The 21,085-nt window shown below is 34.0% G+C and overlaps 1 protein-coding gene across 2 annotated transcripts in view; it reads right to left on the bottom strand.

The window, feature by feature from the left end:
- The window catches only part of CSMD1 (CUB and Sushi multiple domains 1), a 1,056,650-nt gene that overhangs the window by 115,537 nt on the left and 920,028 nt on the right, over positions 1–21,085 (bottom strand). For both annotated transcript variants that reach the window (XM_039715657.1, XM_039715658.1), the window contains exons 39-41: positions 16,757–16,826; positions 14,615–14,731; positions 10,533–10,742 (exon numbers count right to left, since the gene is read on the bottom strand). In XM_039715657.1, coding sequence (XP_039571591.1) covers positions 10,533–10,742; positions 14,615–14,731; positions 16,757–16,826 — 397 coding nt within the window. The remainder of the gene's footprint in view (positions 1–10,532; positions 10,743–14,614; positions 14,732–16,756; positions 16,827–21,085) is intronic.

Raw genomic sequence — 21,085 nt, 5'->3', positions numbered from 1 at the left:
CTGTGAAGGGAAAACTCCTTTTAGATATATCACCATGCAAAAAATTGCTTTAATGATTCATCATACTTCCTGTTAGGTTCTATCTTTTTGAGGACATCAAAATATTATTCAATAAAACACATTTAATTCATAAAAATCAGTGTGGTGAAAATTCAGAAGAAGCTTTCATTAATAACATTTACTAAGATATAAAGTTAATGTAAGCAACTCCATATGAAGCAATGAATATTATGCAGATTTGCAAACAAGTTAATATAGATTGTGTAGTAAGTAATTGCCATTTAAGAAACCAGTATTAAAAGGATAAGGGACCTCCTCTTTTTGAACTTTCAATTTCGAATTAACAAATACTTCTGTCAGAAGAAAGTTCAAACAAGAATAATAATACCAGTGTGCTCTGTATGCACATGTGTTAAGTGCAAACTCTATAAACAAGGCAAGAGAATATGAGAACATATTCTTGAATGAAGTATTTTGTTACTTTTTTCAAAGTTAACCTTTGCAATAGGAACATGTTCATCCTAGAGATGTATACTTATTATTCTGAAATAGATTATTTAAACAAGCCATTTCAGCAAGACTAAGCTAAACATATATTTTAGATGTGCTTAAGTGCTTACTTAAAGTGAAGTTTGTACTTAATTGGTTCACTGAACTACAACAACTGGCAATAAGTTTTTTAGTCATTGCTAATTACAATCATGCTGTGCAACAAAAAGATCTACGTTGAGAGAGCCTTCTTCTTTTCCCTAATTCCTCCAGTGAATCCAGAATTCAGTGTTTGCAATGCCAGAAAATTTAAAAGATGTAGTGGTACTAGAATTATTCTGAAATCCTCCAAAAACCCAGATCCCCCTTCTCTCAAATAACAAAAAATTAAGAAAAGAAATTCAAAACTTAAGAATAAAAATTAATTGCTACTGAAAGGAAATACAGAAAGGTTTTTTCAATCAAAATTCAAAACCTAAGAATAAAAATTAATTGCTACTGAAAGGAAATACAGAAAGGTTTTTTCCCTAAATTGTTGTTAATTGAATTTTGTACTAAATCTAGTAATGTCTCATTAATTTTTAATGTTATTGTTACTCCTGCTATAATTTGTGTAGTAATAATACTGATAATATCATTATCAACATTTTTATGCAAAACATAGTAGTAGAAAGATTACTTAAGAGTACAGGACTCTGAAGTGTACTGTATCAAGACTGAAATATTAAACTATATAAAAATCTATTTAGCAAATTATATTAAAAATAGAATAGAAATTATTCCAGAAGCTCAGAGGATCTCACAGATTTTTTTTTAAAGATGCAGCAATGTATTGCCCAACAGTTACAACAAGTTTTTGAATTATGACAGTAGGTACTGGAGTATTTAAATTTTGAATGTATTACCTTTTGAGGAGATGAATACCATCCTTCCTTATTGGCTAACTTGTTACAATACAGTATTCATAGTTTATGTTTTGAAAGTATTTAACATAGTCTCAGAATTTTTGAAGTAATAAAAATCAATTTCAGGGAAAAAAAAAATACAAAAAACCTCTCCCACTGATCTACATAAAAAGATAAGACAGGAACCACTCAGGTGAGAGGAAATCCTGACAGATTTGACAGAGGTGTTCCATAGACTAAGGAAGTGATGATTGTGTGTATATGTGTCAAAACAGATAAATAGGGAAGGTGATGGGATATTAGGGAGTATTGAAACTTGGCATGACAAAAATTATATGGAATAAGAAGTGTGTATTGGCCTGGTTTGTGCTAGGGAAGAGTTAATTTTTTCTCCTTTTTAAAAAATTTTTCTCCTGCTCTGCCAATGAGGAAAAAAAAACAACCAACAAAAAACTGCAAACAAAACGGGAAGGAGCAAAGCTGCAACAGGTGACCTGAACTGATCAAAGGGATGTTTCATACCACAGAGCGTCATGCCTGGTATACCAGCCGGGAGTAGTTACCCAGAAGGGTGGCTGATATGGGTTCAGGAAGAGGATTCTGCTTCAGTCAGCAGGTGGTCAGGAAGTTGTAGGATGCAATGAGGTCTCTCCTCAATCTCCTTCAGGCTGGACAGACCAAGGGACCTCAGCCGCTCCCCACACAGCTTCCCCTCAAGGCCCTTCACGATCTTTGTTGCCCTGATTTGGACTAATAGTTTAAAATCTTCCATATATTGCAGTGCCCAAAGTGAACACAGCACTCGAGGCGAGTCCGCCCCAGTGCAGAGCAGAGCAGGACAATCCCCTCCCTTGCCTGGCAGGCAATGCTGTACCCGATGCCCCCAGGACAGGGTTGGCCATCCTGGCTGCCAGAGCACTGCTGACTTATATTCAACTTGTCATTGACCAGAACCCTCAGGTCCCTAACTGTGGCAATGCTTTCCAACACCTCATTCCCCAGCCTGTCCCTACAGCCAGAGTTGAGGCATCCCAGGTGAAAAATCCTGCATTTTCCCTCCTTGAACTTCATATGGTTGGTGACTGCCAAATCTTTTGATTTGCTGAGGTCATTCTGTAGGGCCTCTGTGCCTTCAAGTGAGTCAGCAGCTCTTTCAAGTCTTCTTTTATGTGCCAGCTTTCTTGGTATCCCTTCCAGTCCTGCCTCCAGGTCACCTACAAAGATGTGGGAGGGCACAGGGCCAAAGGACACCACTAGTGCCAGGTCCCCAGTCTGATGTCACCCCAGTTACTGTCACCCTTTGTGTCCAAACCATGAGGCAGTTGCTCACTCATGAAGTGATGTGTTTATGCAGCTGTGTGCTGGACATTTTGTCAAGAAGCACTTGCATATGAGCAGAGTAAAACTGTTTTGCTATTTGTTATTTTAGAAAATAAGGTGTAAAATTTTAACATGCACTGCTTATATTTTCTGGTATAAATCCTATAGATGACTAATAAATTATTGGTCAGGTGATCAATGTGACTATGATATTATGATTTATAAGTCACTCATGAAATATGTTTTATAGTTTTAACATAAATATTAGTTATATTCTTCTTTGTTCTTTTGATATATGCAACAACACCTGATTTAAAAGAGCAATTCATTATTCAGTAGTCATGACTAACAAATACTGCCAACCAGTCCTGATGTCACACCTTGCAATAGAAAGCTCTTTTTATCACTGCCATGCCCAAAGATTTGTTTGCTACTGAGCTTTACAAACTGAGATTCCATTTGACTGCAGATAAAAACTCTAGTGAGAGCCTGAAATAAAATGTAAAGGAAATCTGAGAAAAAAAAAATTCATTCCAATACTGGCAACAGTCAAATACTTGAATTTTAAAATTATGTCATACAGCCATTTTACTTTTATTTGCGCAGTACATTATCCACTGATAAGAAAAGAATGTAAATCACAAACAAAATGTAATTGATTCTCTGCTACCGTGTTGTTATGGTTCAAATGTATTTGCCATCTTACATAAGCACTAGGGTGACTTATTGGCTTTCCAAGTGCCACATACCTCTGTAACACTTAAACATGGAAATAACTGCTTTGCAGAAAAATGGTATTAGCAGAGAATTGAGCATGCAATCACTCAAATACCAGGAGAGCCCACAATTAGCTCACCTAAAACTTTCATGTAGGTTTATTGTTCATTCTTCCAGTATAATGGTGTGTAAAACTACTGACTCAATTAAAAAAATCCACTTCTCAGACTAGACTGGCCTGCCATGAGTTTTGTTGGAAAGGCCCTTTAAAGTTGATCTAGTTCCAACTTCCCTACCATGAGCATGGATATTTCAGTAGATCAGATTGCTAAAACTGCCATCTAAACTGAAGATGTGTCATCTAACTGAAGACCTTCAGGGAAAAACAGCTTTTCTTTTTTTCAGTGTCTCACCACCTTCATTTTATGCTCCTTATGTCCAATCTACATCTACCATATTTTGATTTAAAATTGCTGACCCTGCTCACTAAAGGCCTTGGTAAAAAGTCTGTTTTCTTATTTTTAAAAAGATCCTCTTAAATACTGAAGGGCCACAATAAGGACTTCCTGAAACCTTCTCATTTCAGCTGAACCCCAACTCTCTCAGCCTTTCTTCACAGAAGAGGTGTTCCAGCCTGCTGATTACTTTGTAGTCTCCCTCTGGACCCACTTTAACAGGGCCGTGCCTCTCGTGCTTGAAGCACCAGAGTTGAACGCAGCACTCCATGTGGGGTCTCAAGAGAGCAAAGCAGAGGGAGAGAATCACCCCCCTCGATCTTTTTATGGAAGCCCAGGATGCAGATTACTGGAGCACAGGATAGGACTGGCAATCTGGCACCTCAGTTTATTGTTGTATGCACCAAAGAACATAATCTTTACAGATGCCCTGAATCAGGACTAGAATCACAAAATATAATTAATAGTTTAGAAAATAATTTGCTACAAGGCCCTCAAAAGATTGTGTTTTATTTCCTTTAGCATTCCTGCTTTAGGACATAATTTGAAACCATTGTATAAATACAGTAACTTTTCAACAATACTCTTTTCATTCCATGATTCCTAAGACTCAGAAGCTCTACCATAATCTTTTTTTTTCCACTTAAAGGCCATCAGATTTAACACATTTAAATCATATTTTTGGTGTGCATGAGTGTTTGGGGAAGAAAGGGATGGCAATAATGACATTTTTCTGTGTATTTTCTAGAATATATTGCTCAAAATCTCAAATATATGAGCATAAGATTCTTACTTTGCATTCAGCTTTATCTTATATTGAAATTCAGAGCAGAGTGAAAATAGTCTTACAGTTCCAAAAATAGGAACTAGGACTTCCACAATAAAAATAATACAAATCAACCATTTATTCTGCTTCCCTCAAAGAAGCTCTAGTCCTAAAGGGAAAGTTATGTGGAAAAAAAGAGGTCTTCTATAAACATTAAAAGCTGAGGTAACATTAATATGGACAGGAATTAATACCCACAATTATGTCTTATGAACCATTAGACTGTGTTCTTCTATGCACTAAATTCTGTTATGAATCCCTGAAAGGCCATAAAAGCTGTTTATTTCTTCTGACCTGGCATAACATCTTGCCAATCAAACTTCCGTGACTGTTCTTCTCAGACTTAGTGTACAGAGACAGTTTATATCTTGGGTATCGAGATTTGACATATATGGGAGTCTCAGAAACTCAAGATCACCAGTCAAATGACAAACAGAAATGTTCTTCTAAGTATTTGTGGTTGTTTCCTCTCTTTGCTGTTTTACATAGGTGGCAAAACTGCAACACTTGTAACAAAAGACAGTCTTTCTCACTGCTTCTCTTTTTTAACTAAACAGTACAACATTTCTTTCAACAGTAGAAAAAATGTAATTAAACTTAAATGTTGCTCTTTTAAAAATCAGGACTTTGAAAGTCCTTTCATTATCTTGAAAAATAAAAATCTAATTTCTTCCAGTAGTTCAACAGGCAATCTCTGTGAACTTCCTTTTTGCTGCAAGTGAAACAAAATATTCCACAACACACAGAAATTTAGCAATCCATCTTTAACACAATGGAATGCCCACCATTGCAATTGCAAAGCTGAAGGGAAAAGAGAGCATGAAAATATCAGAGCATAAACCAATAAGAATCTGATCAGCAATGGTACTGAGAACTGTAATTTCCCTAGGGTTCTGCTAAGGAGACAAAGCTTTTTTAATGCATTCAAAAATACACAGTACCTAAGTGATTTACGTTATATTTTCAAAAACTGTGCTGTGAGAATTCACGGGCTCAGGGACCAGAACTAGATCCCTACAAGTGGATGGAAAATATTTTACAGTTCTCAGGGTGCATTCACTTTTCTTCTTCCCAAAAAATAATGTGTTCAGAGTACAATCCCAAGCTATATCAAGATTCAATCTCATAACTATTTTTCTGCCTTCGGAAAATCAGTAGAAAAATTGAGAAATAGCATTATTAGTTCCATAATTCACTCTACAATGCTCATATTCTTTGCTTTCCCTTGAGATGAGGGGTTATCAAAAAACCTTATCCTTCATAAAATGCTGCGATCTTAAGAAAACTTCATTTTTTTACAGCATGCAAGCTTCATTGAATAAGCATAGCCATCACTCATCTGTCTTTATTTTTAGATTGGCATCTACAAATATGGTATTTACCTGGCAAAAAAAAAGGTGCTACCTCAGTGCTCTTGCATATTGTATTCCAGTTAGCAGAAAAGGCAATTATTTTCACTTAAAAAAATCAGTCTTTGAATCAAACTGAGTTTAGTACCATACAGTGAAAACCCTTAATTTAATCTTAAATCCCTTTTAGTGTAATTTAAATACAGCAGATCAGATTAGAATTAAGCTATGCAAATTTGTGGGCACTTCTAATATGTAACACATTCACTAATACGCAACATATTCATTAATTAGAATGGATTTGGAAAATGTGACTATAACTATGGATTCTTTTTGTCCACTTTTTTTTTTTTTTTTTTTTTAAGGATAAATTAAATTAATTTCACTATTAGAAAAGTAATGCTGTTTTGTATATAAAACTTTTTTTCCCCCCAATTATAGTATATTAGGACATCCTAAAATGAGATCAGTTAGAAGCAGTCTCAATAAAAACATCTGGTTAAATGTATAAAGATGTCAGGAGCTCAACTCCATTTGCTTTGCTCTCCAAATTCATTTCTAGAAATAACAAAAGTGGACAACTTAACTGTGTGAGCATCAATTGGACTAAAAATAAATTCTTAGCTTTCCATATATAACAGCACTCCTTTTGGCCATAAGAAGATTTTGAATGTGACATCCATACCAATTGCTCATATTTTATTTCCCTCCCACATTTATATACCATGAATAGCAGTTAGGGAAGACATTGCATGTTAAATTGAGTAGTGACAAAGAATGTTCTGACTTGGTAGCCAGCAAGCCAAACTGAATTGGTATCTATGGAGTAATGCTGCATCTTTCTTCACAAGGGCTTTATTTCAGAACTGTGAGATTTGACTGAAATTGGCCAATGATTTCAAAATTGCATAGCAATGGTATACTCAGAATGGTGACAGCCAGACAACAAAACAATGCTAAATTCCATCATCCAAACAAATCAGGCTAAGATTTGTATGACATTTGATTTACTGAAAGGAAAACAACACTTCTAACAGGGAAGAAAGGAGAAGGAAAAGAGTAACATTGGAGTAATGAAGAATGATTTTTTAATTCAAGTTTCAGCAATTGCAGATATTCTAAGAGGAAGAGAGAGTAACTGAGAAATATAATGCTAAAAAAGTGTAGGAAAATCCAGAGACAATCCATCAGAAAAGATAACTAAGTAGTAAGGGCAACAAATGTGGAGGGGGAAAAGGAAAGTCAGTTATCAAAATCAGCATATACTTTGTATGATACAAAATAAAGCAGACAATAAAATTGTTCATTTGTATACCACTGGCATTTTCTTTCAGAAAGCAAGAGAAGAACAGAGAATATGCTGAAAAAATACTTTTCGAAGTTGTAGATTATGGATATCTAATTGAGTGTACAATTCCCTCCATGTTCTAAATGATGCTGAGCAAGTTATTTTAGTTTAATAATAATAAGTTAGACTACATGATGATCATAGAATTACTAGATCTTCTCAGTAGAAATAACTAGTGTAATCTGTGATCTCAGAGGCAATAGCGTTGCTGCTTTGTGAAGAAAAATAAGCACATGCAAGACAATTAATTTTTAAAGAAGAAAAGTCCCATATCAGTTTGTACAATGAAGAAAAGGAAGCAGATAGAAAACAGAACACAAATAAATTAATTCAATAGCATGAGCTTAGCTGGTATGTTCTAATCACTTAAAAATTGAACACAGCTGTGTTACCAACTTTCTACATTAGGAAAAATACCCCAACAAATCATAAATATCTTTTAGAATAACTTTTTCTTTTTTTCCCAGCACTTGATTTTTATTGAAGTGTATTATGTTGACAGTTTTTAAAAAATGTTTTAAATTTTTTAACATACACACATATTTTCATACACACACATATAAATACATTAAAATACTGTCTCTGTAGGTAAGGAGTAATACATACAAATGAAATGCATGAGTTGTCTTTACAGAAGAAATTGCTTTGCTTTTCACTGATGGGCAGCATAAAACAGGGTGAATGTATATGCATTTGGTACTGCAAATATACCCATAACTACAATTTTTGTGAAATGAGATAAATAATACTTATATTTTTTATTTGAAATTATCATGGCACAAATATAATTTAATTTAACTGTATCTCTTTTGGTTCTTGTTTTACTAGTATAACTATTAGACGAATAACTTAGCAATGAAAATTCTTATCAAATTATTACTATTGTTGAGATTTTAATACTTTTTCTGGATTTTTTCTGTAAGTACTTGGAAAATACTTCTACAAGTTTATGAATTCCAATAAATAATACTTTTTTGACATTTTCTTCATTTTGAGAAAACTGCTAACACAATCTTCATCACTTTAAAAATATTTTATGATAAGGTCCATGTAATACAAAAATGTAATATTTCCTAATACCTTGCTCTGGATTTAAGTGAATTGCTTTTCCAATATTTACATAATAGGATAAAATTTTACACTGCCATTGAGGCACTCATGATCCTAGTTTTTTTGACAGCTGACATGTAGCAAGTGGGAGAAGTAAAAAGCATGCAACTTATCCAAAAAGCAACTGATTCTAACATAAGGAACCAAAGAAGGAACCAAAAAAAAATAGCATTTCCTATTGTATAATGTCCTCTTCATCACATTACCATTTATTTCAGAGTAGACCAAATAGTCCTACAGGACTAAGTAAGAAAGATAAGAATAGAAGAAAAGAGTAATAAAATGCACTTGTGCAAGCTGCAAAACTGCCTCTGGAAGAACGTGTTATACAGTCTACAAACAATGTATATTTTAACTACAAGTTTCAGGGCAGAAAATGCTGTAAGTAAGGAAGAGCTTGTTGTGGCAAGGAAAAACACACTAAACAGAGCCAGAAGAAAGAGTACTGGAAAATATATCACAAGGCTCTATATTTTACTTATTTGTCATTTCTGTAATTTGACAATCAGAATTACTTTTGACTGCTCAGAAGGAAACTAAGACTGGGTGGGTGTGATGTGAGAATATTCCATACTTGTAAGACTATGTGACAGAAAAAAATTCTACAGATGGCAGAGAGTCATGATTTCTTTGTGGGCATACCTTATGAGCATCAGTCTAATTCAGGTGTTCAGAATCTTCCTCACTGACCATTGACTCCATACATATGATCCAACTATAAATATATATGTAAAAGTGTGTATGCAAATAAATGCTATACTGGACCTGGAAATTACAAACTTTTCTGTCTTCATAGAAGCTCATATGGTGCTGTGTCTTTGGTTTGTGGCCAAAAGAATACTGATAATACAGGAATGTTCTGGCTTTTGCTGAACCACATCAAGGCCATCTCTGTTTCCCACCATGCTCTGCCAGTAAATAAATTTGGAATGTACAATAGGGTAGGTGAGGACACAACCAGGCAGATGACCTGAGCTAACAAGAAATCATCCACACCACATAAAATCATCTTCAGCAACAAAAGAGAAAAGAGGGGGGCTAGGGACATTAGCCATCTTTGGCCGGGCATCAGTCTGCCTGTGGGAGGTGGTGATGGCCTTTGCATCACTTTTATTTTCTTCCTCTCTTCTTCATTTTATCCTTCACCTGTTAAACAATGTTTTTTATCTTTTATCTTTGCCCCAAGATTTCTTGCTTTTAGTATTCTTTTCCTCTTCCCCCATCCCACTCGGGTGGGTAGGAGGTGAGAGAGTGGTTGTGTGGTGTTTAACTGCCCATTACTGTTAACCCCCAACACATAATTAAGTTACCCAAATTAAGGTCTTAGAAGTAGGTGTCATGAATTCCCTCACAGATATCCAAAAACTAAACCAGCCATTGCATTGTGTTAAACTGCTCAGCCCCTGTAATAGTGCTCAACTGTTGACAGTAAGAATATTTTAACAGTTAAAAAATATGCAAAAATTGATGATGTTTTATTGTCACTATTGCGAAAACAAACAATGCAACAAATAATGAAGATGAAGAAAAAACCAACAGTGACAACAAAAATTCACATTTTCAAATACTGATTATCTGTATTTGAAAATGGATATAGAATCTATTATCTGGTGGTTTTTCATTTACTGGTAATCTTCAAAGGAGTCTAGACTGCAAATACATAACATAGGGAATTATAAAACTTTTTACCTGAATATTTAAAATAACTTTTACCATTACATTAATCATACAAAGATTATATAGATGGGAAAACAAGACAGTGAGTGTTAGAAGTATGAACTGGTAACACTATAACTTAATGGAGTGGAAAGGATTATCAGCTATGTGACCTTTGGCAAATAACGTCATCTTATTCTCAGGCTTTTACATCCATAGAACAAAGATTCCAATTCAAGGTAATTTCGATTTTAAAAATTCCATCCTATTTATTATTTATTAAACAATCTACAGATTTTAAAATGCTACATAATATATACAAAACATATAAAGATCATTGTGCTAATTCATCCTTACCTTGGTATGTCAGCTTAAATCCTTGCCTGTTTTCTGAGTGATCACTATAAAAATGGACAAGTGTTTCATGAGTAGTACTTAGCAAAGGGGATGGGAGTTCCATTCCACTAAACTGTCCGATCATAGAACTTGTGTGGTGAGGCCCATTCTGAATTTCAAGGAAATCATGATTTGCTTCAGTGGAGAAATTCAGAAACTGAATGTGTGCACCTGTAGCATTGAGAAAGGAAGAAAAATTTTATAACTTGTGTTGCTTAATAGTAAAGCATGTAAATAAAAATAAAATTATAACAGTTGTTACAGGCACGATATTTATACTTTAATCACCATTCAAAGTGGGATGCTTAAGTTAAAGAAAAGGCTAATGGGTATTAAAAGAGTCAGAGTTTCTAATTTGTTGGTTATCCATAAATAATATTATAATCACACATGAAGGGACAAATTAAAGTAAGCCATAAAGTCACAAAATCAACACCAGGGATTTTTCATATTCCTAAACCGATCAACAGAAAGACTGAAAGGAGGGGCAAATCACAAATCCTGCTGTACCATGGTATGGCTGGAACTCTGCCACCCCAAGTACACCCCTGTAGCAGGACCAAGGCCTCTCCCAGCAGCTCAGGATCAGCTGGGTTACTTACAGAGTGAATTTTCTGGGGCAGAAGTTTACCTACCTAGTTCCAGCTATCTACTCTACCTCATTTTTCCTGCCCTGGGTCACCTTTATTTGTCTCCCTTTCCCTCTAGCTTGGGTCAGTGTGTCTTTGGAGACATTTTACCCCGTATGCAGCCTTATAAGATGCACTGAACTCCAGACTGGTGACAGGGAATTCAGACAATTTACCAGAAGCCTTCTCCAGGAATCAGGTGCTTGAACAAGGCTTTTCAGTATTCAAAATATGCAGAACAGTTGGAAGTATAAGGATAATCTCATGGGGAGAGCTGTTTTGAAGTTTTCGCACTACTTCCTGTGGACTAAGAACCTGAAATCCAGTCTTAAATAATGTGTATGTATCATATCAAAACAAAAATGTGGGATGAATCCCTGGTTTGGAAGCCTAGTACCAAGTAACTTGCAACTGCACTTTTGGGGCCTAACTTTGCTCTAGTAGACTATGACGAACCAGCTGTAATAGAATAAAATAGAATTAGTAAATGAGCCAACAAAGCAGTGTGAAACAGTCAATGCCTTAACTCTGTTTGACATTCTTACTTAGCAGTAGAGACATATTCTTCATTCCAGAAGAGAACATTATAGATTAATTACCAGGGTAATAGATTACCAGGGTAATGCACTCAGTCTTGTTTACAGCTGATTTCTTCACCCCTGTGGTATTAAGATTGAATCAATGATATAAAAAAGGGTTTTTTTCCCCTACAAGAGAAATTAAATAAGCTACCAAATAAACTGGGTTTTATGGAACACTTGTAAAAGTATGGGATATTTAGTTCTAGTGCCTTCTCTGACTTATGCAAAGTGAGAATTATGAAAACAAGTATTTCAGCTGCTGAATAACAACACTTTATACAGTGCCATCAATAGAGAGGTACACACCAAACACATCAGAGTCATAATGTCAGCCATCTCTGTATGATGTTTGATCTGGCTAGTCTAACTTGAATGGTGCCACTAATTTTGCAACGCCCTCAGGATCTGAGATGAGGTAGAGCACCAAGCAGCCTGGAAACAACTTGACTTCAGTATCAGTGCCTAGAGATTCCCAACAGAGACTGGAAGTCAGCACCATAGAAATGATACAGAATGGAGCAGCCGTTTAATATTATACCAAAATTGCGAAAGTGACAAGCAGATAATCAAATCTGGCATACTTGCATAGATCCCAAACATGTTTATGTATTTGAATAAAAGTAATGTACTGTTATAAATTATACTCTGATGAGCCATGGAGTACCTTTAAAACTGAATCATTCTAATTTAATTTCTGAGAAGGAATTTTTATGTCTAGTTGTATATATTCAGTATAGAATGACTTTGTGTTTTGAAAGTATAGAAGTAGGTTTAAAGGTAAATAAAAAATAAATAGACTACCTAAAGCAGTTTCAAACATGCTAACTTCAATTACAGAACACACTGTATCTGTCTCCTCAAGCCTTAAATCCAAGTTTATACAATTTGTAAATGTCAATTTGATATGACACAGAAGAATTTTTCTACACGAAACAAATTCTTAAAGAAAATTACATGGAATAAAACTGATAGCTACAGAAAACAAATCATTATCTGATCAAACTATAAATATATTACTTTCTGCTAGAATCCCAACAGCACTTCTTCTCTCACTTGAATGTAAGCTGAATAATGAAAATTCCAAGCTGAGGTAATTTTTTTATAAATATTAATTAATTCACAGTGACACAAGATCATTTTAAAATCCCAACAACTCACTTGAACAATATATATTTTCTATTTTAAAATATTTGGATTTTAATAGTGTCTTCTTTTACATGACTTATGTATTTTCATGTAATGAAGAGAGCACTATATTTAGGACACATTTAGCTCCCACAATTTTATTGTTAGGCTTTGATTAAGCACACTGGGTTTTTTTGATACAATAGAATATATGTAAAAAAAAGCTTTTCAGAAGACAAGCTTATACTTCTAATTAAAATAATATCCAAGTAGAAGTAATTTGGGAAAGATCACATCAATTATAATTCTAAACCTGATATAAAGATATTATATGTGGAATATGTAACAAATACTTGAGGGAAAATATCACTGACAGAATTTGTGGATGAAAAACATCCTTTGTAGTATTTTTGAAGGCAATGATAGATCAGTGTTATAAAACTTGTATGTGTTAAAACCCTTACTAAACAAAGCTATTATCTTCTATTTATAGAAAAGAGACCACCAGAGACTTTCAGAGACGCAAAAGAAGTAATAAAAGGATACAAGAGGCTCTTGTGCAATTAATTTATAAAAGATTTTCTACATGGAAAAGCTTAAAGAAAAAGAGCAACCCGGAGACATATGAAGGACTATTTTTCAAAGGCAGCATTGTAATAATCTAATTAGGATGACATTGCTTATCATTTGTACTTCCTGCAAATGTAGCTGGAGAATGTCCAATCTAGTGAGGGATGGTCTGTCTGTGGTTCTCCTACATCTGTGAGGATATCTAAGGCTACTTAGGCTATCCATAATTATGAGGGATCAGTTTTACCTGGTGTTCAGTGGTAAAGGGCACTATCCTAAACAGCAGCAAAGCATTTCTTACAGATTAATTTAGTAAAATACTATGAAAGTGGTGCATCTCACTACAAAAATCCCTCCTACGAATACAAATGAAGAATATGGAAAATAAACTAATTTCATCAAATTAGAATACCAAATTTAGTAATGAGTTTTTGAAATTCTTTTTCTTATTGAGCATTGACATTGAATTTACAGTATGGGACATGAAGTTTCACAGCAAGAAAACTTATTCCTCCCTGAGTCCTGATAGTGATAGAGGACTGTGTTTTCTACATGAACTTATAGATTCCTTATTATCTCTGATTACCTTTCCAACATAGGTATCACTTATTTGTGAAGATTTTTTTTGTATGACATAGTTTTAATGTAAAGCTAGAAATATTCTAAGTTGGCAACTGTAATCTAGGATTTGGAATACAGCTTGAGAATACAGCTTGAGCTTAACTGAATTTGTAGTTCTAGAAGTGAGGTTTTGTCTATTTTAATAGAATATAAAAAACTATTTAAAAAGTCACTCGGAGCACAAAAAACCATTATTTAATTTAGAAGTCAAATTATTTATTTCATCTGATATATCTTCACGCCACAGATCTCTTTGCTTTGAAATCAGTTTCTGAGACAGGCTGAGTTAATAACATGTTGCTCTGGCAAAGACACATTTTAAAATTGCCAACCATTTTAATTTAAAATATAGCAAATAATTATGTAAGGGTTCACAATACATCCACTGGATAAAATCTACTCCATATTGGAAGTAAAATATTTATAATAACATAATGTTATATATATATATATGTGTGTGTGTGTATTTAAATCTGATAGTTACAAATTATTGCTCTTCCAATGTACATTTACTTACCATATCCAATTGGCAATAAAATTTTCCATGTACAGTCCAAGTTACTAGGGTAATTTCCAGGAAAACCTGGACTCAGGATCACACCAGCCATGTTTGTGAGTGTTCCACCACATTTAGCTATTAAAAACAAAAAGAAAATCAAAATATCTTTTATTAATATTATTTCTTAGTATTTGAAATATGCCTAATTCAAAATGGATTTTTCATTTTGTTCCCTTGACCCAAAAATCAGTAAAATTTATCATGGTCAAAACACTCCTCATGAAGGAGAAAAATAAAAGGATGTAATTTACAGCAAAATCTTTACTTAAGGTGATATGTTCACTGTAATATAACTAGGAATGTGTAGCTGTACATATAGACTGGGCAGCCCATTGTTTCAGCTTGGCAATTACTGTTAAAAAGGACTGGTGTATGTTGAGATATGTTTCACAATCAGATAAACAAATCTGGAATTAAACTGAATTACGATCCCAAATCATGATGCAGCAACAAATTTGTTACTCAATATAATCAAAAATACACTTGCGTTTAAAAACAAGCAGGGAAAGAAACCCTCATACTACACTTTTTCCTTTAATTCAGAAAGAAGATAGACTTGCTGCATAACAGAATAATTCTTTGTTTTCTATTGGAATCCTTCTATTCAGCAAATTCATATGTTTGGAAATTGAAAACCCATTTACTTAATTTAGGATGATATAAAGCTAAAAAAGCATATAAGCATAAATACATAAAGCAACCTGCAAAAAAGTGGCCAAGTTTACACATATGCTAGGACAGTAATATGAAGTAGGAATAATTTCAAGAAATCAAGTAAGAATATTGTAACTTTATATTTACTATTTGAAGAATCATTACTTTAAGGCCTGTGAGTCTTCATGCCAGGCATTACATTGACACATTTGTGTCATAACACAATTGTGATACTGTCTATTGTAATAATTGTACTGATTTTGGCTTGCATTCTATAAAAATCAATATTTTAAGTGTTAGAGGCAAGGGAAGAGGGAGGGTAATGTTTTAAGCTCAATGTTTTCAAGAAGGAACTATATTTAGTATAAGGTGAAACACAAGGTTACCATGAAAAGAAAAGAAACAATACAAGTGCCCAAAACCCAAAACACCCCTCCTTGAATACATTTGCCATTTCTACAACTGATTGGAAGGAAATGCACTGCCTTCATATCAATCAAAACTGACTCCTTCTATAGAAGTTGGCAATAAAAAAAAAATTCATGGGCTCAACTTGACTAAGAATCTATTTCACATTAGTGTTGTACAGTATCATCCCAATATTTTTAATCCCTCTTAGATATGAAATTGATAGTAACAGCTTTTGCTGATTGAGTATTAAAATTAAAAGCATTCACTGAAGAATATATTTCAAAGCTAAGGTGACAGTACATTATGATGGACCTGTGCTTCTCACTCCTCACTTCCTGCTTTTTCTTGAAAAAATACAAAATACAACAAATCTTGACACTCTTAAATTTTGCCTAATCAAGAAAAAGTACTTCAAAATATTATTTTCTACACACAGAAAACTCAGATCTGTTTGGCTAAGGTCTAAATGTACTAAAAGGAAAATGCTTTTTAGCTTTACTTTTCAACTCAGCATAATTTAACATCTTTCTCAGATGAAAAGAGCCAGCCTTTCTGGATCCCTAAAACTCCTTTGCATTCCACCACCGCTGAAGTTTTGGCTTCAGAGCTGCTCTCCGCTGCCTGCTTCTTTAGGAAATCTCTCAGGTGCCCTGTATGAAGTAACTGACTCCTAAGTTTTCCAAGCTGACCACGCTGCAAAAGGAATCTCTTAACTTCATTAACAAGATGCAGCCTGATTCAAAGCAGATTATCCAGAAAAAGCTAAACAATGGTTAACATATGAGTTTCCTCCTTTGCCCATTCTCACAATATTTTTTAAATAGCATTTAACCATTTATAGACAAAAAAAATCTTTTTTTTTTCCATATTTCATAGATACACATGAAAACTCAAAAAATGAAGGTGAATTAATTTGAGGAGGGAGAATTAAGGAGAGTTAAGGAGAAGGAGATTTAAGTTGAGGAACAATGGGCATGACAAGGTTGGGAGTTTCTTGTTATTGATGGTCACAAAACTGAAAACAGGTTTCCATACCAATGCAGAGAGGAGATGGATAATTCCAGCGTCGAACTGTTCCTGGCATACAAGAAATATGAGAACGGCCCTGTTTGGAAAGGGCAAAACATCAGATTACAGATACTCATTTATGGGACTCTCCTGAAAGACAGAGCTACACAGGACCTCCTGGACAATCTAATCAGTATAGGTTCTTATTTCAGCCAACTACATAACAATTTATTGAATGAAACTCTATTTTCAAATAGTTTGGGATTTACGTTCTTATTTTTCTGTTGGATAAATGTTCTAAAATGTCTTTCCTGTGGTAACTTGAAAATTTATTGAAAGTAGAAGCAGCTAACTATGTGCACTCATCTGACTAGTTCACTGCCTGTTTCAATTCCAGTGTACTCCATCCACAGTGCAGGCATAGTGGTTGAGTTTTACACTGCAATACATAGTGAATCAACCATTGCTCTGCATGACTACTACAGACATGGAGAGGAATTTGTTCCTCATCTGCTTGCTACAGATGTTCAATGTGGACCATGCCAAGACTGCCATCAACAAATAGCAGCAGGCCTTGACCTCTCACATGGCCTCACAACATGACCCACTGCATTCATGCAACATCTTGGCAGACAGCAATAGAAATAAAATTGCCTCTTTATATCGCTGTCATATTTAATTTCCTCTATCTAATTTAAGAAAAAACACAAGAACCAAGCAGACTCATGTGGTGACAGGAAGTAAATCAAGACATGGCTGTGACTTGCACAGTCTAGTCCCACACAGCTCAGGGTGACTGCCTAGGACCAAAGTGCTCCCATCTTTATTTTCCCTAGAAACAGTTCAAACTGGGAACTTAACAGTTGCACAAAAATCTTTTCTGTCAATTCTGTCCTTTGAGATACTCAGGTTATGCATTCTGCTGCTGAAATGTGAAAGCTGAATAAACTGGCAGGAGTGAGAACAACTGAAACAAATATTGAGGTGCAGGACTAACAACAAGGTTTAGTTTCTGCTTTGATCACCTGGATATACAAACTCGTGCTAGTCACTTAACATCCCTAGTTTATTTTTATCAGGTGTATGATGAGTTTAAAATTTAACAAGGCAGCACATCTTATCAATATAATACGAAGATTTATTTAAATATTATTTGTCCATAGTAATCATAATCTTATAAAAATAAGAAAATGAATAAGTAAACTGCAGTAAAAGAAAATCCATTTGATGACATTTCTTCCACACCATTTGGAATGTTTACACTCTACCTTGAATAAAGTTCATATAGAACTGCATGGAATAAAACTTCTTTAATTAATCATTTAGTTAAGTATATTTAGGCAATCATGTTCTGAAAACCAAACTGAAATACATCCAGAAAATTACTTGGAAGGATAAAGGATCAGTTTTCACTAAAATAATGAAAAATAAATTAGTCTTTTTCTTCTAAAAAGACTCCAAATTGATAATTCAATAAAAATCTTTTTCTTAAAAGCTACATTTTTAAAGGAAAAAAAAGTGCATGCACTTACTGTGTCATTTTAGTTACTTGTAAAACTGATGAGGTTTTGAATAATTTAATTAATGTAATATTCTCTGTTTTACTCCCTCTTTCGAGTCTTCCAAGATTGCATTGTTTTATTTTATTCTCCTTTTCTAGTTTTCTGTGGTTGCATGTCTCTGATGTGAGTCAAGGGGGAAGCCGTAATTTAACTACCACAGTCAGGAAAAACATAAAATAGCTTATAAAAGATCTTTTGAAAAATAAAATTAAATGATTCCTCTAGCTTCAAGCCTCTTTCCAACAAGAGCACACTCTGATTTCAGTCTTTTAAAGTTCCCTCCTGTGGGGAGACACTTAATCCTACAGCTAGCAATTACCTTTCTTATGCATCTCCAGGTAGTAGTTTGAGCTCTATGACTTTTCTGCTAAGTCTCAATTATAAACTAATCCACAGCTGATTGTTATTGCTAGCTGTGAATATGTTCTCTAAAGATTGAGGATAAATTCACAGCTAAAGAGGAAAAAAAAATTATGAACAGTTTTGTTGGTCTATATTTGTTGAATAGAAAACATACTGTGCCTCACAGAACACTATTTTCATTATATTTTCTTTTTAATTTGGATTATCTTTTACCTGTTCTGACTAACATGCTATATATATAGATATGCATGCACTTTCTTACAGCAGAATCCGTACAGCATAGCAACTCTCATCAATTATTTTGAAAAGATTCAAACTCCTTTCTATTGATTTCAGATACTGAAGTTTTACACTTTGAAAAAGCCAGTGAAACTAGTTTTTATATATGTCAGCCTCCACAGCTAGTATTAAATTTTCGGCTGTATTGAAAAAGAGGTTTACAGTTGGAATATATACAGTTAAGGAACAATATGCTATGAAATTTTAAGGAAGTATTTAATAACAGAATCCCTGTAAGTACATAAAAAAAGTCTAGTTAGTCATATGAAAGGGCTACAGGTAAGACCTGCTTATAGACAAAAGACATCATATAGTTTTGTGATAGTGATACACACAGTGTATTGCAATTTAGCTTTAATACAAATGGGCTGTTTTTTGTGTGCAGCTCTCTTCTTCACAAAGGCATTATCTTATACTAATACAGTATTTACAAACTCGCATTCTGAATGTTTTGTAAGTAAGAGTAGATCCAAAACATTGAGCCAGGGCTAATAATGTGTATTTTCAAAAGGTTTCCTGTACATATTCCAACCACTTCTGAAGTATGCTTATTCTACTGTTATCACTCCACATCAATGTCTCACCACTACTATTTTAAATATGGACAGAATATTTGATGATGCTGTATCTTGAGCATGTATCCATTTCTAATCCATGTAAATAAAACTGAATAATGATGCCCTTTTTTCAACACACACGATTAGACATTTCTAAAAGTTGAAAAAGGTAGGGATAAAAGAGTCTGCAATATGATGGGTGATACAAGTAGAGGTCACCCCACTAAATGTAAGCAGTTTCAAGTTTGATACTTGTGTTAACCTTTTGATATTACTGATGAAGGGTGATAATTTAAGATTAAAGTTCTTGTTCTAACATGAAATCTTAGCATGAATCAGTCCTTGGAGGAGTATGGCTGATTATGTCTAGTGTCACAATGAAAATCTAAACAGCTGATTGAGATTAGATGGCTGTTTTTTATATTAAATTAATGTGTTACATGTTATTCCATCTCCACAGAAAACCATTAGTATTGGCTTAGTTTTTTCACTTATTTCCTATCAAGTCACTGCTATAAGCTTAGCCATAAATCAGATGTTTGCCTAAATATATTTCAGACATAACAGCTCAGAAGCAGTGACCTGGATCACAGCAATGAGGAACTAACCAAACACCTCTTGGGAATTATATGAACAGCAATTATATGAGAGACCTATCAACAGATCTTAAACCTTTCACCATAAAGTGGAATTGAATAAAAATACATAAAGAATTGAACATAACTTTTCTACAAATATTCAAAATAGGAACCTTTCTGAAAAAAAAAAAAAAAAAAACCCAAACAAACAAAAAAAAACCACCAAAAAAAAACTGAAAGGGATAACTTTTTCTTTTTTAATCTAAGAACACTTAAAATACAGTTTTATTATTGTTGTGTAACCAAGTTTATTACAGGCTGACTTCCAGATAGATTCTGCATTGAAATAGACTGTCCTGAATCTACAGATGAATAATGCTAAATTTAGCTCAATGCATAAAAAAAAGCCCTACAAGAACATCTAAGCCACATCTATGCTAGGGGAAATGTATGAGATTGAATGCAAATGCACAGTGCTTTGGATATCTGCCTCCTTAACCTTTTTCTTCTGAATTCAACTCCAAAAAAGTGCCATCACGCAAACTACCTGTGAGGAATAGTCTCTAGCTTGTAATAATTACTACTGTTATATTTCAGCTAGGCCAAAAGCATGCCAACACCCTGTTTCAACAAATAAATAGTGCTGAAGACAAAATTTCAGTTCCCATATCTTCGCCTCAGCTATAGCAACATAGGTATAGACACATAATATGTCCTTTCATCATTTACTTAGTTTACTGCTACTTTGATATAGAAAATTGTTAATGGCTCAATAGTGGTCTTTAAATGAGAGTCTGAATCTATTTTGGTGTCAATTTTTAATAACAGATAATCTGTCTGAAGGGACCATGGCATAAAAATGTTATCAAATCTATCATTTGTTACTGACACGCTAACTAAATGACACTGTAAGGGAAATATGAAATAGAGAAAATAAAATTTAAAACTCAAAAAATTAATGGGTTTATACCGTGAGGTATTTTCAAAATAATATTAATTTTGAAGGAAAAACATTGA

Source organism: Passer montanus, unplaced genomic scaffold (assembly GCF_014805655.1).
Source record: "Passer montanus isolate IOZ18808 unplaced genomic scaffold, ASM1480565v1 scaffold34, whole genome shotgun sequence".
NCBI lineage: Eukaryota > Metazoa > Chordata > Aves > Passeriformes > Passeridae > Passer > Passer montanus.
This window is presented reverse-complemented; position numbering and strand designations above follow the sequence as displayed.